This window comes from Mastigoproctus giganteus, chromosome 10, assembly GCF_048544385.1.
Source record: "Mastigoproctus giganteus isolate SK-2022 chromosome 10, ASM4854438v1, whole genome shotgun sequence".
Classification (NCBI taxonomy): domain Eukaryota; kingdom Metazoa; phylum Arthropoda; class Arachnida; order Uropygi; family Thelyphonidae; genus Mastigoproctus; species Mastigoproctus giganteus.
Window position 1 is genome coordinate 223,066,827 of NC_143584.1, and position 16,473 is coordinate 223,083,299.

A 16,473-nucleotide genomic window follows, 5' to 3' on the forward strand; every position below is an offset into this window, starting at 1 on the left:
TAAATATTGGATCTTTCTTGAACAAGTTCTACCAGGGTTACTTGACGACGTTCCAGCAAATGTGAGACGCAACATTTGGTTTCAACATGATGGGGTGCCTGCCCATTATGGAAGGTGTGTTCATGACCATTTGAACAGGCGTTTGGGCGTCAATGGATTGGCCGTGGTGGACCCGTTGCCTGGCCCTCATGCTCACCTGATTTATCGAGCCTTGATTTCTTTCTGTGGGGGCCCTCAAATCTATTGTGTATGAATCGCCTGTGGAGATGGAAATGGATCTCGTGGCAAGACTCGTCTGCACTGCTGCTACTGTCAAAGAAACTCCAGGTGTGTTCGACTGTGTCCACCAATCCATTATGCATCGGTGTCACGCATGCATCGCATCTCATGGTGGAACCTTCGAGCATCTGTTGTAACATCATGAAATGCATCCATCTCGAACTCCATTGTTAATATTATGTTAAATAAATGTTTGCCACTAATTACTGTCTTGTGTCATTTCTGTTTCTTGTGCCTCTGCTACTACTTTCCCGTTATGGGTTCCTATGCGATTCACATTCCTTTAGATGTTACCTACCTCCCCTAAACGTTTGTACCAATATTTTTGAGACAGACACCCTGTAGATTAAACTGTCTTCATCAATATCATTAATAAATATTGAAAACAATAATGAGTCTAGCATCAAACCCTGAAGACCTCCACTAATAACATTTGTACAAAGTACTCTGAGCAGTGCAGACAGGCTGCCAGGACAGCCCATGGATTCTATCAATAATATAGAACTCTCAACGGGGAAAAAGAGGTGATTATCACATTATACAAAGAAAGTTAGGCCACATCTTTAATATTTCAAACAGATATAGAATCTCTATTTTAGAAAGAATGTGGACCTTCCAGAAAGAGGACAGAGCAGAGTAAAGTTATTACTTGTGGGTGTAAATTATTATTCTTAGAGGAAAAGACACATCTTAACCTGTGACTGGAAAATATGCATTTACATGATAACCTAATTTAAGGTTGTTAAACAGTTAAATGATATACGAAGGATTATCTTTGCTTCCTTGGAGTCTTGATTTAAATTAAGAGAGGCTAAGTAAAACTAATGATTGGGCTAAATTATTATCTTTACATTCAGTTACAGCCATTGACTGGGGGGGGGGGGTGTATATACATACATATTGTATTATAGTACTGTATACAGTTATACTTGTATTGTACAATTACACAAATTGGTATACAATTACACATATTATATAATAACATATTATTCTACATATAATTATATTGTTATTTTTACATTTAAAACCACTTTATAATTTTATTAAAGAAATTAAAGGAACATTTAATTATATTTATATTAACATATATTTACAACATGTACAATAAAACAATGTAATGGCAAGTGTATATATACTGTAAATTCAACTTGTTTTGCCTTTCAGCTCATTTACACTGTTTTCTGAATTCAGTTTCCTTCTGTGGATTTCATTTAATTGTTTTATGGCAGCATCTAAAAGTTGAGGTATACATTCTGAAAAACTTCCCTACTACAGTTGTTCTCTGTGCATAGCATTTCTGGATCTACCAGAAGATTGCAGATTTTGGGAGCATTGGATAGGGGAAAAAAAAAAAAAAAAAAAAAATCAGTGCAGATTTTCCAGCTGCATGAATGTGCTACTAAGTAGTGGACCCATACTGACTTGTCATATCATTCTGGAAGTTGCATTAATGGCAGCGATTTGTCTCTCCCTCAGGGTGCTCATTATTATTGCTACGACATGTCCAGTTATGTGGAATTATTCTTTCAAGACAATATTAATGGCCACAAGGGAAATATTGTCAAAAGTGGATGCAATATCTCGGAAGATGATACTTAATTGCTGTCTGAAGTTAAGGAAATTCAAAATAATTGAATTCTAAATAGGTTCCATGAGATATGTGGTAGTCGATCTTTGGGTGATCACTGAATTCAGGTACTCAGGTCTATGCCCAAAGCAATGATAGTTGATAGCATTTAAGATTGATTTCTGAAATCTTTTTTGAAAGGGGGCAGGCCTGTAGCTTAGGCAGATTTGGGATTGCTACTTTTAGGAATTAGTTTAAGAAGTACATTTTACATATCTTTGGAAAGTGGTTTAAGATTTTGTGAAAAATATGAAGAATTAGGTCAATGATGTATATGCTGCTGATCTTAATAATGAAGAGCAGGAATTTAACAGTCAAATTGTCACTTTATTCTGGAGGCCATTAACTGCAGCTTTATCATAATCTCTAGTGATATTAATTCAAGAAAATTCTGCATGGACCTCTGTCATATGACCTGGGGTCTTTTTTTTTTGGTTTCATAATCATTTCTCACATTCTCTTTCAGAACTAGGGTGGAGCCAGCGGGGCTGTTGTTGTTGTTGTTATTGTTTTGGTTTTTAGGAGCATTAGCAACTAAGGCCATATTGCTCCGGGATATGCGGTGGTCATTCCCTGACCTTTCCGCATCCTCCGTATTTGGCGGTGACGGCTCGAACCCCGGTCTAATTGAGAAGTGTGTGCTACGCACTGCTGCTCCTTCCCACCTGGCTACGGAGGTGCCAGCCAGTGGGGCACCAGCCCCAGCATTTTAAGGGTGCATTCGACCAGTTATATATTTTAAAATTTCTTCATTTTTGATTTAATTACTACAGTTGGACCTGTGCTTAAACTTCTTTATAACAAATTTTTTGAATTCCTTTTGGTAATTACATTTAAAAGTTTCTGTAGAATGAAGAAAATTTCAATATAACAAATGGATTACAAGAGACTTAACTTTGTATGCTTTGTTTCCACCTCTGTCATTTAGGCAATTTAAGCAATTAGAAAGCACAAATTAAGGATCAAGGGGATTACTGTTCCACAATCTAGGTGAAACTTAAAATGTATGCAGTATCTAACATACTGAGAAGTCATGCAAGTCAACTACTTTCTATAGACAGACAAAAGATTAAGGCGTATTCCCAATACAGATAATAGCTTCCGGTCAACTTGTGTTCTTTGTTTAAAATAAAAATTTTATTAAAAGAAATGCTGATTATCTTTGTACGTGCTACTTATGATTCCAGAAAATTTTGTGATTATGTGAGAGTGAAAAAAAATTATAAATTCGGGATTTATAATCACTTACAGAAAAAAATTTATCAGGGAGGAACAGTGTTTTTCAAATTTTGAAAATAGAGAAACTCCAATTACAAACTTCTAAAAAGTATGGCCCGTTTTGTGACATCACACCTCTGAGCTTTTTGGTTTGTCCTCCAGTGCTAACCAGTTGGCTTATCCTCCAGTGCTAGCCAGTTGGCAGTTGTATTTTGTTTGAATTGCACAAATGCTCAAGTGTGAGCAGTTGCAGGTTAAAAGAAATAAAAGTGTAATTCAAATTTTGTTATTCAGTTGTTTCGTCTCCACATATTAAAAAAAAAGTAAGTTTTGATAAATTGTTATCAACAAACCTTTCTTTTATGTATTTCGATTTCCTTTAGTTGAACTGTAACCATATATTTTATTTTTATAGGTTATAACATTATATTTAATTATTAGTTATTTAAACTATATGTTTTAGAATTTGATTTCTGTCTCATTTTCAAAATGAGTTTAGACAAAGTATCAAATTGGGAGGGCATAGTTCTCCTTGTTAATTTTTTTGAGTAAAGAGTTCCCCTTGATAATTTTTTGAGCAGAACATTTTCCTTGTTAAAATACTTTTTATATACTACAAAAATGAAGATTGTGAGCCCTATTTAAAATAATGTATTATTGTGTTTGTCTTTTTTTTTTAATTTCAATTTGTGCATAAGCCTGATAAATTTTTTTTTAAAAATGCTGTTAATGTAGACTAGAATGAAACAATTTTTTAAAATGCTGTTAAAAAAACAGAATTTTAAAAAATTGTTCAATTTTAGTCTACAATAAATGATACTATTTATTTGGCTGTGCTGCAAATTTAATTAAAATAAAAAATCTTAAAAATTTTAAATTTATAAGTAAGAATAAGATGTCCAAATGACCAAGTGGTGCAAAATTTCAAAAGAAGTAGTTGAGGGCAAAGAAGCAAAGATATCAGATAATTTTCAAAATTGCAGCAAACCCTGTTAGCCACAATTCATTCATTCTTGAAGCTGAAGAAAATTGTAGCAAAACAGAGGTTATAACATAATAATAATAATTCTGAAAATGACTAGAAAACTGAGTCAGAGTTCCTTCAGATTGTAAAAAATTAAAATAATCATCATATCATGCTAATCCCATGAATCTTGGCCATCGAATATTTCTTGCAAAATAAGATGCTTTTTAATAGAAAATGGACTGGATCAAGGCAAAGATGAGGATTTCGTTATTCTTTATCCGAGGATGGACTTCGATTTTTTATTGGATGGTTTGAAAAAAAAAAAAAACTTGCTAATGGTGAATTTTAGTCAGAAACTGGCTGATTTACTCCAAAGAAACAAAAACTTTGTATTGTTTTCCATGCATTTTATTTGGAACTAATAAAAATACTAGCAATGTGCCTTCACTAGTCAATTCACAGAAAGCCTTTTCCTCTTGGGAACACTTATATAGATGCATTCCAAATCACGAAAATTTGTTAAAACACTATGAACACTTTCTAAAATGGAAATCGATGGAAAAGAGTCTAAAAAATTCTGAACTTATTGATGATGCTTTACAAAAAGCAATTTTAAACAGAGAAAGAAAAATGGAGAAGAATTTTAAAAATTATTCTGGACACAATATTATGTGAAAAATATAATCTTGTATTAAGAGGTTCAAATGAGATAGTTGGGAATCCGAAAGCTGGAATATCATTGAACTTATAAGTCATTATAACAAAGAACTAGCAGAACAAATTTCAAATCATCATAAATGAACTGTGAATTATTTATCACATAAAATTCAAGACTAATTTATATGATTAATTGGAAAAGAAATTCGGGCCAGTATTATTTCAAAAATTAAAAAAAGCTAAGTACTGTACTTCTCCTTGTTAATTGATTGCACACCCAATTTATCACATGAACAAATGTCCCAATTAATTAGATATGTGCAAATTATTGCCAGAAAAATATCAAAAAAAAGAAGTTTCATTGATTTTATACAAAGTAAAGAAAAGGCTGCCACTGGATTAGCAACAGAAATTCTTACCAAATTAGAAAAGGATGGGTTTGACATTAAAAATTTAAGGGAGCAGGGATTTCCTACTTATATGGTGGGAAATCCCTGCTCCCTGATAATATGGTGGGAAAATATAAAGTGTACAGGCAATAATTTAAAAAAAAAAAAAAAAAGAATTTGCCACGTTTGTACCATGTTCAGCACAGTCTTAATTTTGCTGTGTACATGCAGCGTCAATAAAGTCCAGGATAAGTTTTTTGGTGTTGTTCAAAGAATATATATATTTTTTTTTTCTGGTTCCACTAGTCGCTGGGAAATTTTAATGAATACTTTGGAGATTTCACTTAAAGGACATACAGACACAAGGTGGTCGTCCAAAGAATGAGCTATAAAATCTTTGTTCTTAAAAATAACAAAGTTCATGAAGTCTTAATTAATACTGAATATACATCTGCAGCAGAACTACCAGTATTGCTCTGTCTGTTTTTACAAATAGACTCCATTTTTATGAAGATTGGCTATATAGAATAAAATTCATCATAATATTGACTGTAAATAAAGCAAAAACAAGCTACAAAGCTTTGCATACAACTCTTCCCAATTAATAAGCGAATTGATAAAAAATCTCCAAGAAATACAGGAAAGTTAATTTCAAGATATTTTCGGATATGCTGCTACCACAGCAGAAAAAAATGGATATACCAGTTACATTTCCAGATGAAAGAAGAAGAAAGAAAAAAGAATGACACCACAAATCCTCAGACGATTTAAATTTATCTGCCGAATAATTTTGTTTTGGATGCTCTTACGAATGGCTTAAGAACTAGTTTTGAAAAACTGAATACCATTTCTTCAGATTTCGATTTTATATTTGGAACTTCACTTGCATTAATTAATAAATCTGACTTGCAGAAGGCTGTTTCCAACCTTGCAGTAAAATATAGCAAAGAAATTATGAAATTAACTCAATGAAATTATGCTATTTCTATAGATATTTGAAAAATCATGTTTTATCAATTCTGCAGGATATAAAATCTGTAACCCCTTTACAACTTCTCCAATTCGTTCATGAGTATTGTCTAATAGAATTTTATCCAAATATGGAAATAGCGCTATGAATTTTTCTTACCCTGCCTGTCCAAAGTATTACAATATACTATGTCAAGGCACTGGGTGCTTCATGTGAGAGGCATTTCAAGTTGTTTCAGTGAGAAGGTTTCCATGGTATTATCCAATTCATCCTTTGCATCTGTGCTTTGGAAGATGCATGTTCATATCTCCTATCACGATGGAATCTACATTAGTGTAGACTCCATTTAAGTTGTCCTTTTTGCCAACTTATTTAAGTTGTCCTTTTTGCCAACTTAAAAAGGTAGCTGAAATGGCTTCAAAATTTTCAATGTGACTCTCAATTTTTAACTATAGAGAAGTTATTCTTATTGCGTATCATTACTCCTCCAACTGTTTTGTTTGCCCTCCCTCTTGCAATACATTTATAGCTGCCAAAAGTGTCTGCCAGACCATTCAGCTGTCCATTATTTTGTAGCCTGGTCTCTAGCAGACAGATGAATTCATATTCTGAGTTTAACAGAAGGCTCTGTATGGTGCGAGTTTATTAGATATGCTGCAAACATTTTGTAGATGAAGAGAGTCTTGCATATTTTATTTTGAGTCAAGTGAAGTCATCATTAACCACTACTGCATTAATAAAGTGTTGACTGTGCTAGCTGTGGGATCTTAGATTGTTCTCTGTAGCATTTACAGAGAACAATCTAAGAGGTGACACTGGGCCATATGCTTCTGTCTAATAGTCATGTTTTGCAATTAATAGGGCATCAAATAGTGAAGGGGGCTGTTTTGTTTGTACTTGTCATACTTCAACGTCAATACCATCCCTTCTATGCACATTTCTCTGATGATGTTCAGTCTAATCCTGGGGTTAATTCACAGTTGGACAGACAACTTGAGTAGTCGAGGCCCGCTAATTTTCGTAAAATCAGACATGATAACGATTTAGTGTAATTTTTCCTTGTAGAGGATCTGCGATCCCATTACGGATTTAAAATAAACTTTGTGGATTTTTTTGAAAAGGGTAGCACAGGCAGGACCAGCTTTATGACATGGTTAGGTTCCAGCAAAACAGGGTCGTAAAATGAAAAGTCGTAAAACAAGACCAAATTATAATGTAATTGAATGAGATAGGTTCCAAAATTCCCAAAATTTTTCCACGTATGCACTAATATTTCTGTTCTTTATAAATAATTAAATATTTTAAACATTTAATTCACATGTTTTATTTATACTTATGTATAAAATAATTAATAAAATAAAATTTTGCTTTGGTCCTGTGGAGTCATCACATGAGTACGTATTTACTCAAGTGATGACTCCACTACCTGTTTCGTCCACATTAACGGGTGGTAGTTGCCTTCGTCTATTAAGCGTTTAAATTCGGAAGGATACTCTTCCACCACTGCAATGTCGGCACTAGCAGCCTCACCAGACACTTTCACATTGTGAATTTTACAAGTTTTTAAACTGATGAAACCACCCTTTGATGGCCATAAATGTTTCAGTGCTGCCAGACTCCTCACATATTTCATCAAATAACGACTTACCACCTGTGTAACAGGAATGCTATTTTGGTTCATATCATCAACCCACAACACTAACAATTTCTCCATTTTTTCCGTTGTCTCACTGCATGAATAAGTTGTTCTGGAGGATGACACACTTGTTATCCCTATGTATGTGTGCTTTATTTTATCAACATTGTTCATAATCGTTGATACAGTAGAAGGTGCTAAACTCAATGCCTTACACACATCCGATTGATGCTCAAGAGGCTCCATGTGACGTTCACATCCATTTTCTCCTTAATTGTTAGTGTTTTACACTTTTTGTGTAAAACACTAGCTGACATTTCTTCTGAAATGTCAGCTAGAAATGTCAGCTGACATTTCTTCTGAAATGTCAGCTAAGCAAGTTTTCGTTTTTGGATTTTGTTATATAATCCGATTTGTCTTTTAACTGCTTGTAGATATGTTAGGACTATGTCTAACTTATCATCAAATAGCTTCTGTTTGCCTATTAGTTTCTTATTTTATTCCTTCAAATTCATGGTTTTTCCTGTTGAAACGCTCAAGTTTCGAAACATAATTAATCCGAAACTCTCGAGTTTTGGATTAATTGTGTGTTACTCTTATTCCTGTGAACATAACGCTTTGTAAAGTTCTGGTCAAACTTAAGGAATGAAGAGTATAATTGCCCCATATTCATTAAGCTTTTTATACTCCTAAATTTTAATTTTAATGCCAATCTACAGGAACAAAGAGAAGAATTGCTCCATATTTATTAAGCTTTTTAGACCTTCGAAATTTAATTTTAATGCCAATCTACGTAATGGTTTCCTTGCTGGCAGTGGTATGGTGTTTGAAGACAGAGGTTGGGTTGAGCACTCAATATTGAGAATGAGGAGTCTGAACACTACCATTCTGACAGTGAGGAAGATGTCTCAATTTTTTATAAAATTTATACCGCCTTCACAATGAATTGTTAGCACATTGGACCAGGAGAGTTGGCTGGAAAAGAAGCATCCTTTATCAAAAATAAAGGTAATCCTTGTTGTTTTCATAACATACTTAAAGTGAAAGACTGCGGGGGCATTGGCCAGATATTTTGCTTAATTCTCAAGGAAACGTGTAGTAGGAAGAGAATAACTTTGTGCTACAGGCAGAGTTACCGCTAACATGTAGCTTTAGTGGGGGCAAGCAACCTTGAAGGAGGCTTAAAGGGAAAAGCTAAGTAATTAACTTTATTTCTCTAAGAAAGCTCATCTACAGCCATACTGAATATAGCAGCACTTATGCATGGAAATAAAAATTAATAATTTACCTGGACATGTATTTCTTCTTCTGCTGGTATATTTAAGAGCCACTTTGGAGTTTTCGATCAGTACTAAATATAAATAGTATATGACACAAAATCAAACTGAAAATAGCCAAAAATATGGAGCACAAAATTCACACTGTTGTCATCTCTGCTACCTAGTGGTTATTCATTCAAATTACAGGATCTCCCTCTGATCTAAGATCAAGGGGTAAAAAAAAAGAAAAAAAAGTTCTGTTTATACTCTGGCACACCACATAAATTGGAGGGTTTTACAACTATTCATTCACTTCATTTTTTTAAGTAAATACAATCATTACCATATTTAGCAGTCATGCGGAACTCTAATCACAGTAGCTACTAGAATAAAATCTGACTGGATCTTGTAGAATTGGAAAATTATGTAAATCTGATGAAGGATTCAGTAAAAGTAATTAAAGAAGGGACATGAGATACACTGCACTTAGCAAAATTTATATATATATATATATAGTTATTGTGCAGCCAGATATGAAGTTTTCTGAGCAGTGCAGTCAGGCTACCAGAACAGCTCATGGGGTCTTGTGAATGATATACAGGAATTTTGCTAGCAGGGTTAAGGAGGTGATTATGCCCTTGTATAAGGTGATGGTCAGGCCACACCTTGAGTACAGCATACAGGTATGGTGGCCCCATCTTTGGAAGGATGGGGAGTTGCTGTAACGAATACAGAGAAGGACAATGAGATTGGTGAGAGGAACTAAGGGTTGCTCTTAAGTTCTGGAAATTGCAGCAGCTGGAGATTGGGCACCAGCAAGGTGATCTGATTGAGGTGTATAAGGCCTTGAATAGTTTGAGCAAGCTCAATGCTGATGGGTTGTTGTTGTTATTATTTGGTTTTTAGGAGCATTAGCAACTAAGGCCATATTGCTCCGGGGATATGCGGTGGTCATTCCCTGACCTTTCCGCATCCTCCATATTTGGTGGTTACGGGCTCGAATCTCGGTATAATCAAGAAGCGTGTGCTACGCACTGCTGCTCCTGCCCACCTGGCTATGGAAGCGCCAAAAATGCTGATGGGATTCTTCCTCTTACTGAGATTCTGCACCTGCGGGGGGGGGACATAAATTCAAATTGAGAAAAGACAGTTGCAGAATAGATGTGTGGAAATTTGCCTTCAGCCAGGGGGTTGTTGGTTGCCAGAATAAACCTCCATCTATGGTTGTGGAAGTTAGCAATTTAAATAAATCCAAGGAAGAACTAGACAAACTTTTGGAGCAAATGGATGGGTGAAATGGGAAGATTTTTTTTTTTTTTTGGTTGATGCTGTATAAGCATGCTTTCTTGTATCACATGCCTATGCTAACGCTAATATATACACACACATACACTTTTACGGTCACCACAAACAAAAAAGATATAAAAATCTACAGCCATTCAGTACTACGTATTTGTTGAAAGTTGGGAAGGTATTTTATTTTATTTCTTTTTATGGCTAATACTACATAATACCACATAAGCTTTGCTTCCCTGCCTCACATTGTCACGATGTTAAAAGCAACTTTAAGAAAAACTTCTTCAATTCAGTTTACCATACACACAAAACTAACAACACAGAGAGATTAAGTTAATCCATTACACGCCGCACATTTCAAAAATCAGATTATAATCTGCCCGTGTTTTATTAAATACTTAAACACATTTCATATCCAAATAACTTTGTACTGCTGATTTACCTAGTTTAATTTATACGTAATTTAGATTACGTATAAATTAAACTATAATTTCTATAAGCCTTAGTGATAGACGAATTTAAAATGCTTCCAACGCATATTGTATCACATATGCAGTTTTTTCTAACTGTTAAGCTAAACTCATTCACTTCTGGAATTAAGAAAAACAGAACTTCAGTTTCCTCGCTGTCAGTTTGCTGTAAGAGAACCTGCCAATGGAGCAAAAAGTGAAAACGTACCAACGCAGTCCGATGACGCCTTTGTTTTCCACTTCCAGGCTTAAAAATAACAGCTGTTACCAATGTCAATCAAGTTTCTAGTAAACAAGACACTGAACTACCAACCGCATAATATTAGAATGGTGTTTACGGCCAAGGTTAATAGAATAAACTCTATGACCTTTCCAAAACCATTAGCTACGGGCAATGTATTAAAATGCATAGATGATTAAAATAGATGAGCACACGCATTTTGGAAGTTCTGCTCAAAAACATACTCAATGCAAATTAAAATATTAATTTCTACAATGCTAATAGCCTGCACTCTCTCTCTCTCTCTCAAAAATAATAAACAAAGCATTATTTCAAGAAAATGCATCATTTTATAGAAGGAATGATAAATTGGCACAAAGTATACCGTACTTACGACAATTTTTGGACTAGTCCAGTAATCTGGATGAACTTCGTTTTCTCCCATTGATATATTTAAAGAAAATATATACGATAAAAGTTCTCACTACTTCTAGTGTCCGAATACTACTTTTATTGCACAATCAGAAATCCTATAAGACAGCCACTACTGCTCCAACAAGATGATGACGTCTACAATCCCCACCCCCCCTCAGTTTAGCAGAACAGAAACAGTACAGTGAGCACTTAACTGCAAGTAGCGAATGCACAGATTTAAAGTGTTTTCCTTTTTCGATACTAGAGGGCGTCGAAATTACAGCGCGTGAAGATTACTCACCAGGATTTTAGAGGATACGTTATACACGAGAGAGGCAGGCATGGAGCAAATTTAACGTATTAAACAAGAATATAGTACAGAAATTTGAATTAAATTAATTTAAATAAAATTCCTTACTGCATATCGCGTGCCATGAGGAGGCACATATTTTAATGCACTATAAGCTTGATTAGTGGAGAAAGTGTTCCAATATTTATTATTATTACTTTTTCTTCCTTATGGGATTTTTCAACCCCGTGAAAGGTACTGATAGCATGTGTATGGGTGCTCGGTTGTCTCTGGTTGCTATTATTATTATTATTATTAATGTTTTACTAATGTACAAGTTAGTGCATTTGCATCATTTCTTTATATGCCAACTACATAAGTAGTTATAAATTGGCATCATTAAGTATATCTCATATCATGAATACCTCCACAATGAGTTGCCATGATATTGCACTACCTCGAATAAGTAACACTTCACCATAGGAGAAGGCTATTGTTACTTATTCTCAGCAGATACCATCACCCATACGGTACCGTTTGAAATATGGTATGGGATAAAGATCTCTGTTATCCTCATACTATATCCCTATTGGACTTAGAAAAGCAAAAAATATGTAGGAAGGTGATAGTAGGAGAGGAAGAAATGCCGTAGAAGAAAGAAAGAGACAGTTACTCCTTCAATTCACACCATTCAAAAACTCATAAATTCCTCGAATAGGCAGCGCTTCTCCAGTAGAGAAGATTGTTGTCTATACTCAGAAACTTCGTGGCCATCATCCCTTCCTCCATACGGCACCGTTTCGGAGCTTATTGGCTCCTCATCAGTGGGTGGTACCCTGGTATTGCAATGATGACAACCCAGTTCCGAAGTATAAATCCACAATATGAGAGATGACTGATAGTGTGGAGTAATTTAGATTACGGTATAGTTAAGGGCTAAAGCCTCAGGTTACATAAATAGTTTAACTAATGTACAAGTTAGTGCATTTGCATCATTTCTGTACATAGCCAACTACATAAGTAGTTATAAATTGGTATCATTAAGTAATTTATAACTACTTATGTAGTTGGCTATGTACAGAAATGATGCAAATGCACTAACTTGTACATTAGTTAGACTATTTATGTAACCTGAGGCTTTAGCTTTAAACTATACTGCATTACTGTTTTAATATTTAATATTAGTAATGGTAGTGGCAAATGATGCCAGAAAGCAAACTTATACAGTATCAGCCAAAAAAAAAAAAACTTCCATTTCTTTCTTGAATTTATTGAAGCCTATCCACTTCCACAACAACAGTTTGTGTTGTTGTGGAAGTGGATAGGCTTCAATAGCAATCAACAACCTGTTGTTAAAGGCATCTAATCTGCAACTGTCATTCTTCAATTTGAATTTATGCCTTCTCACGTGCGTAGTCTGAGAAAGAGGAAAAGTCCCATCTGCATTGAGCTTGCTCGATCCATTCAAAGCCTTAAACACCTCAATCAGATCACTTCGCGGGTGCTTAGTCTCCAGATGGATGTGGAACTGCTGGAACAAGTACAGAGAAGAGCAGCGAGATTGGGAGCTCTTACCAAGAAAAACTTCATTTCTGCAATTCGCAGAAATGAAGTTTTTCTTGGTAAAAGCACCCTTTTTGTTTACCTCACCAATCTCGCTGCTCTTCTCTGTACTCGTTCCAGCAGCTCCACATCCTTCCTAAAATGAGGCCTCTAGACCTGTATGAAGCACTCAAGATGTGATCTGACCATTGCATTATACAATGTGATAATCATCTCCTTATCCCTGCTAGCAAAATTCCTGTGTATCATTGACAAAAACCCATGAGCTGTCCTGGCAGCCTGTCTACACTGCTCAGAAAACTCTAGATCTGACTTCACAATTACCCCAGGTCTTTTTCATTTTCCAGTACCCTCAGTGTAGTACCACACAGCTAATACGTCACTTTGGGATTACTGCTACCCATATGCAGTACTTTGCATTTGTTAATGTTACAATTACCATTAATTACCATTTCCATTCAATTACCATTTCTCAGTCCGTCTGTCTAATTTTTCAAGATCTTGTTGCATAGCATATCGTCATTACTGTCATTAACCACCCTGGCAACATTTGTATCATCTGCAAAATGTTAAGCCTGATATATCTTCATTAATATCATTTATGAAAGTATATCAGGCTACATCATGGACATCTATACCTCTTAGAACTGTATATAACTTACAAACTGTTCTCCTTGAGGACAGAATTTATGAAAGTATAACCTATCAGCATAAGTTTTATCATTACACTGTATTAACAGCAAGTTTTATCAATATACTGTATTAACAGCAAGTTTTTATCAATATGCCATATCAACAGCATCAGTTTTATCATTATATTAACAGCATAGGATTCATCAGTATATTACCAGAATAAGTTAATGTTTTCAGTGAGGTCTGGTTGTCAGGAAAAGTGATAAGACAACAGCTTCCTCTGAAGAGTACTTATTTTGAGACATGCATGGGCTAATTATTATTTATTGTTATTATTATCATTAGACATATGGTGCAAGGAAGTCTGAAGCTTTTGCTGCACCAGCCAAAAAAATAAATAAATAAATAAATAATAATAATTTCTCAGTTACTCTAAGAGAGAGGAGAGAGAAGTAGAAGGGAATCAACAAGGAAGAGAAGAATGATGATATCCAGCTCAGGACCGTGGGTGTGCCAAGCCCATACTCACCAGATGTGAGTCTATGGGGTTGATAATTTTCATATTTCAGTAGTCGTACATTTAATCTTGCTGGATAAAGACAAATCAACAAACCATTCAATGTAGGCCGAATCGGAATCCATGGATTCCAAATCGGCGGACATTATATTAGTTAAATTAAACTGCATTAACTGCATCTTTCTCAGATGTACAAACAACACTACAGCATCATAACAACGTGTTTCTAATATATGTGTGCCGTCGCAGTTACTAGAGTGGCTACAATCTCCCCTTTCATCCTCTCCCCTCCTTTCCTCTCCCCTAAACGTAGAAAATGCCCGGTTCGAATCCAGTTTACCTGAGTGACTTTCATAGACTTTTTTTTCGCAATATGGCAGATATAGTCGCTGTCAGGAGGGAGTTGCATTGTTTTATCTGTCAAAAACTCGGGTTTTTTTTTTCAGCAAACCGGCAAAAATACACTATTTAAGTTATGCACTTTTTGACAAAATTAAAAGAACAAAAGTTTTTCATGAATATTTTATTGTGAACAGCGTGACTGAAGGCGAATATTTGATATAATAGGCATTCTGGCATGCAGTTTTCGAGTATCCAATAAAAATCGTTCTACCACCTTACAGAGCCGCACATTATGCAAATTTATATACTTACTGTAAATTGGGTGTGTTCTGTGGTCAATTTTTTGTTTGCTGGAAGAAAAACCTGGGTGTACGGGAGGAAAAACCATGCTACCCTCGCCTGAGATCGACTAACTCAGCCGCAATGTGAAAAAGATCCATAAAATTTCTTCAAGTCTTTGACAGGACTTGAACTCAAGTTTTTCCCACCAGGTGCGAGGAGGACGGTGAGTCTACAAACTGTGCTATCCACGAGGGGTTTATTTAGTAAGGAAAGATATTTATAATGATTTTGTTGATTTAAGATGATATTTTATATATATATTTTTTTTTCTTCTTTGTACTGGGCGTGAAGGGAATATTGGTATGATATGATTGGTATGAAGCAGCAATCACCCCACTGGTATGATACTGCTTTCTGTGGGTGGAAAGTGTCTAAGCGTCCTCTACTGGAACTGGCCAACCTCCCCATGGTATAGAAGAGTATTCAGATGCAGTTTTCTGGGTGATTGCTGCTTCTGGGTAACCAAGTGATCAGAAGAACACAAGATGCACTACGCAAACTACGTTGACTACATATCTGCCTTTTAACAGTGTTTCTGTTCATTACAGAGACATGAGGCGGAATTTAATTGCCCTTCTAGGTGTCGCCCTTATAGTAACGCATATACACACACACATGATTATGGACTTTAACCAAGGGACGACTAGCAACATTTCTAATACGACGATCCAAAGAACCCCTCCTCAGTATAGTCTGCAAGAGTAGGCGCCCTGTCAAGATACCCATGCTTACTGTTACCACCCAAATTCAGTGATTCCTAAGTTTAAATTTGAACAGCATCGTATGAAAATTGACGTGTGAAAAGTCTTCTCCGATGAATATGTATTTTGTATGGGCGCTGGATGGAGGGTACCACGACAAACTTTGGAGTGGAATGGATCACTTTGCTCACGGGAAAGTACTGTTTTTTTATTTATTTATTTTTCTGATCTGAGGGATGGTTTTCCTTGGAATCTCTTGGAGCCTCATTCCCCTACACCACAGCCTCAATGCTAAAAACTACCAATCCATTGTTGTTGTCTACACGGATATCACAGTGGTTATAATCAGCATCCTCCACACACAAAGTGGAAAAAGGCCCAGGTTTGAATACCACCAATGATGGGAGGAATATTTATGTGATTTTTTTTTTTTTTTTTTTTTTACTTCCTGGCTAAATTAGTGAGTTTCAGGAGTGGACAGCAAGCTGTCTCTCCAGTGACACTTAGGCTTTTCATCTAGAAATAGTGGTAGTAGTAGTGGCATGTGATGCAAGAAAGCAAGTGTATGAGCTTATGCAGCATCAGCCAAAAAAAAAAAAAAAAATCACACCATTCCCTCCAAATGCCTGTCCAGTTCCTCCTTAAATTTATTCAACCTATCAACTTCCACAATGACAGATGGAA

The 16,473-nt window shown here is 35.4% G+C and overlaps 1 protein-coding gene across 1 annotated transcript in view; it reads right to left on the reverse strand.

Annotated features, from left to right (window-relative positions):
- Window positions 1-11,465, reverse strand: part of LOC150079967 (lysoplasmalogenase TMEM86A) — a 46,736-nt gene extending 35,271 nt beyond the window's left edge. Inside the window, exon 1 of the mRNA XM_090383295.1 lies at window positions 11,383-11,465. Coding sequence (XP_090239421.1) covers window positions 11,383-11,433 — 51 coding nt within the window. The 5' untranslated portion in view covers window positions 11,434-11,465. The remainder of the gene's footprint in view (window positions 1-11,382) is intronic.
- Window positions 11,466-16,473: the final 5,008 nt, after the last annotated feature.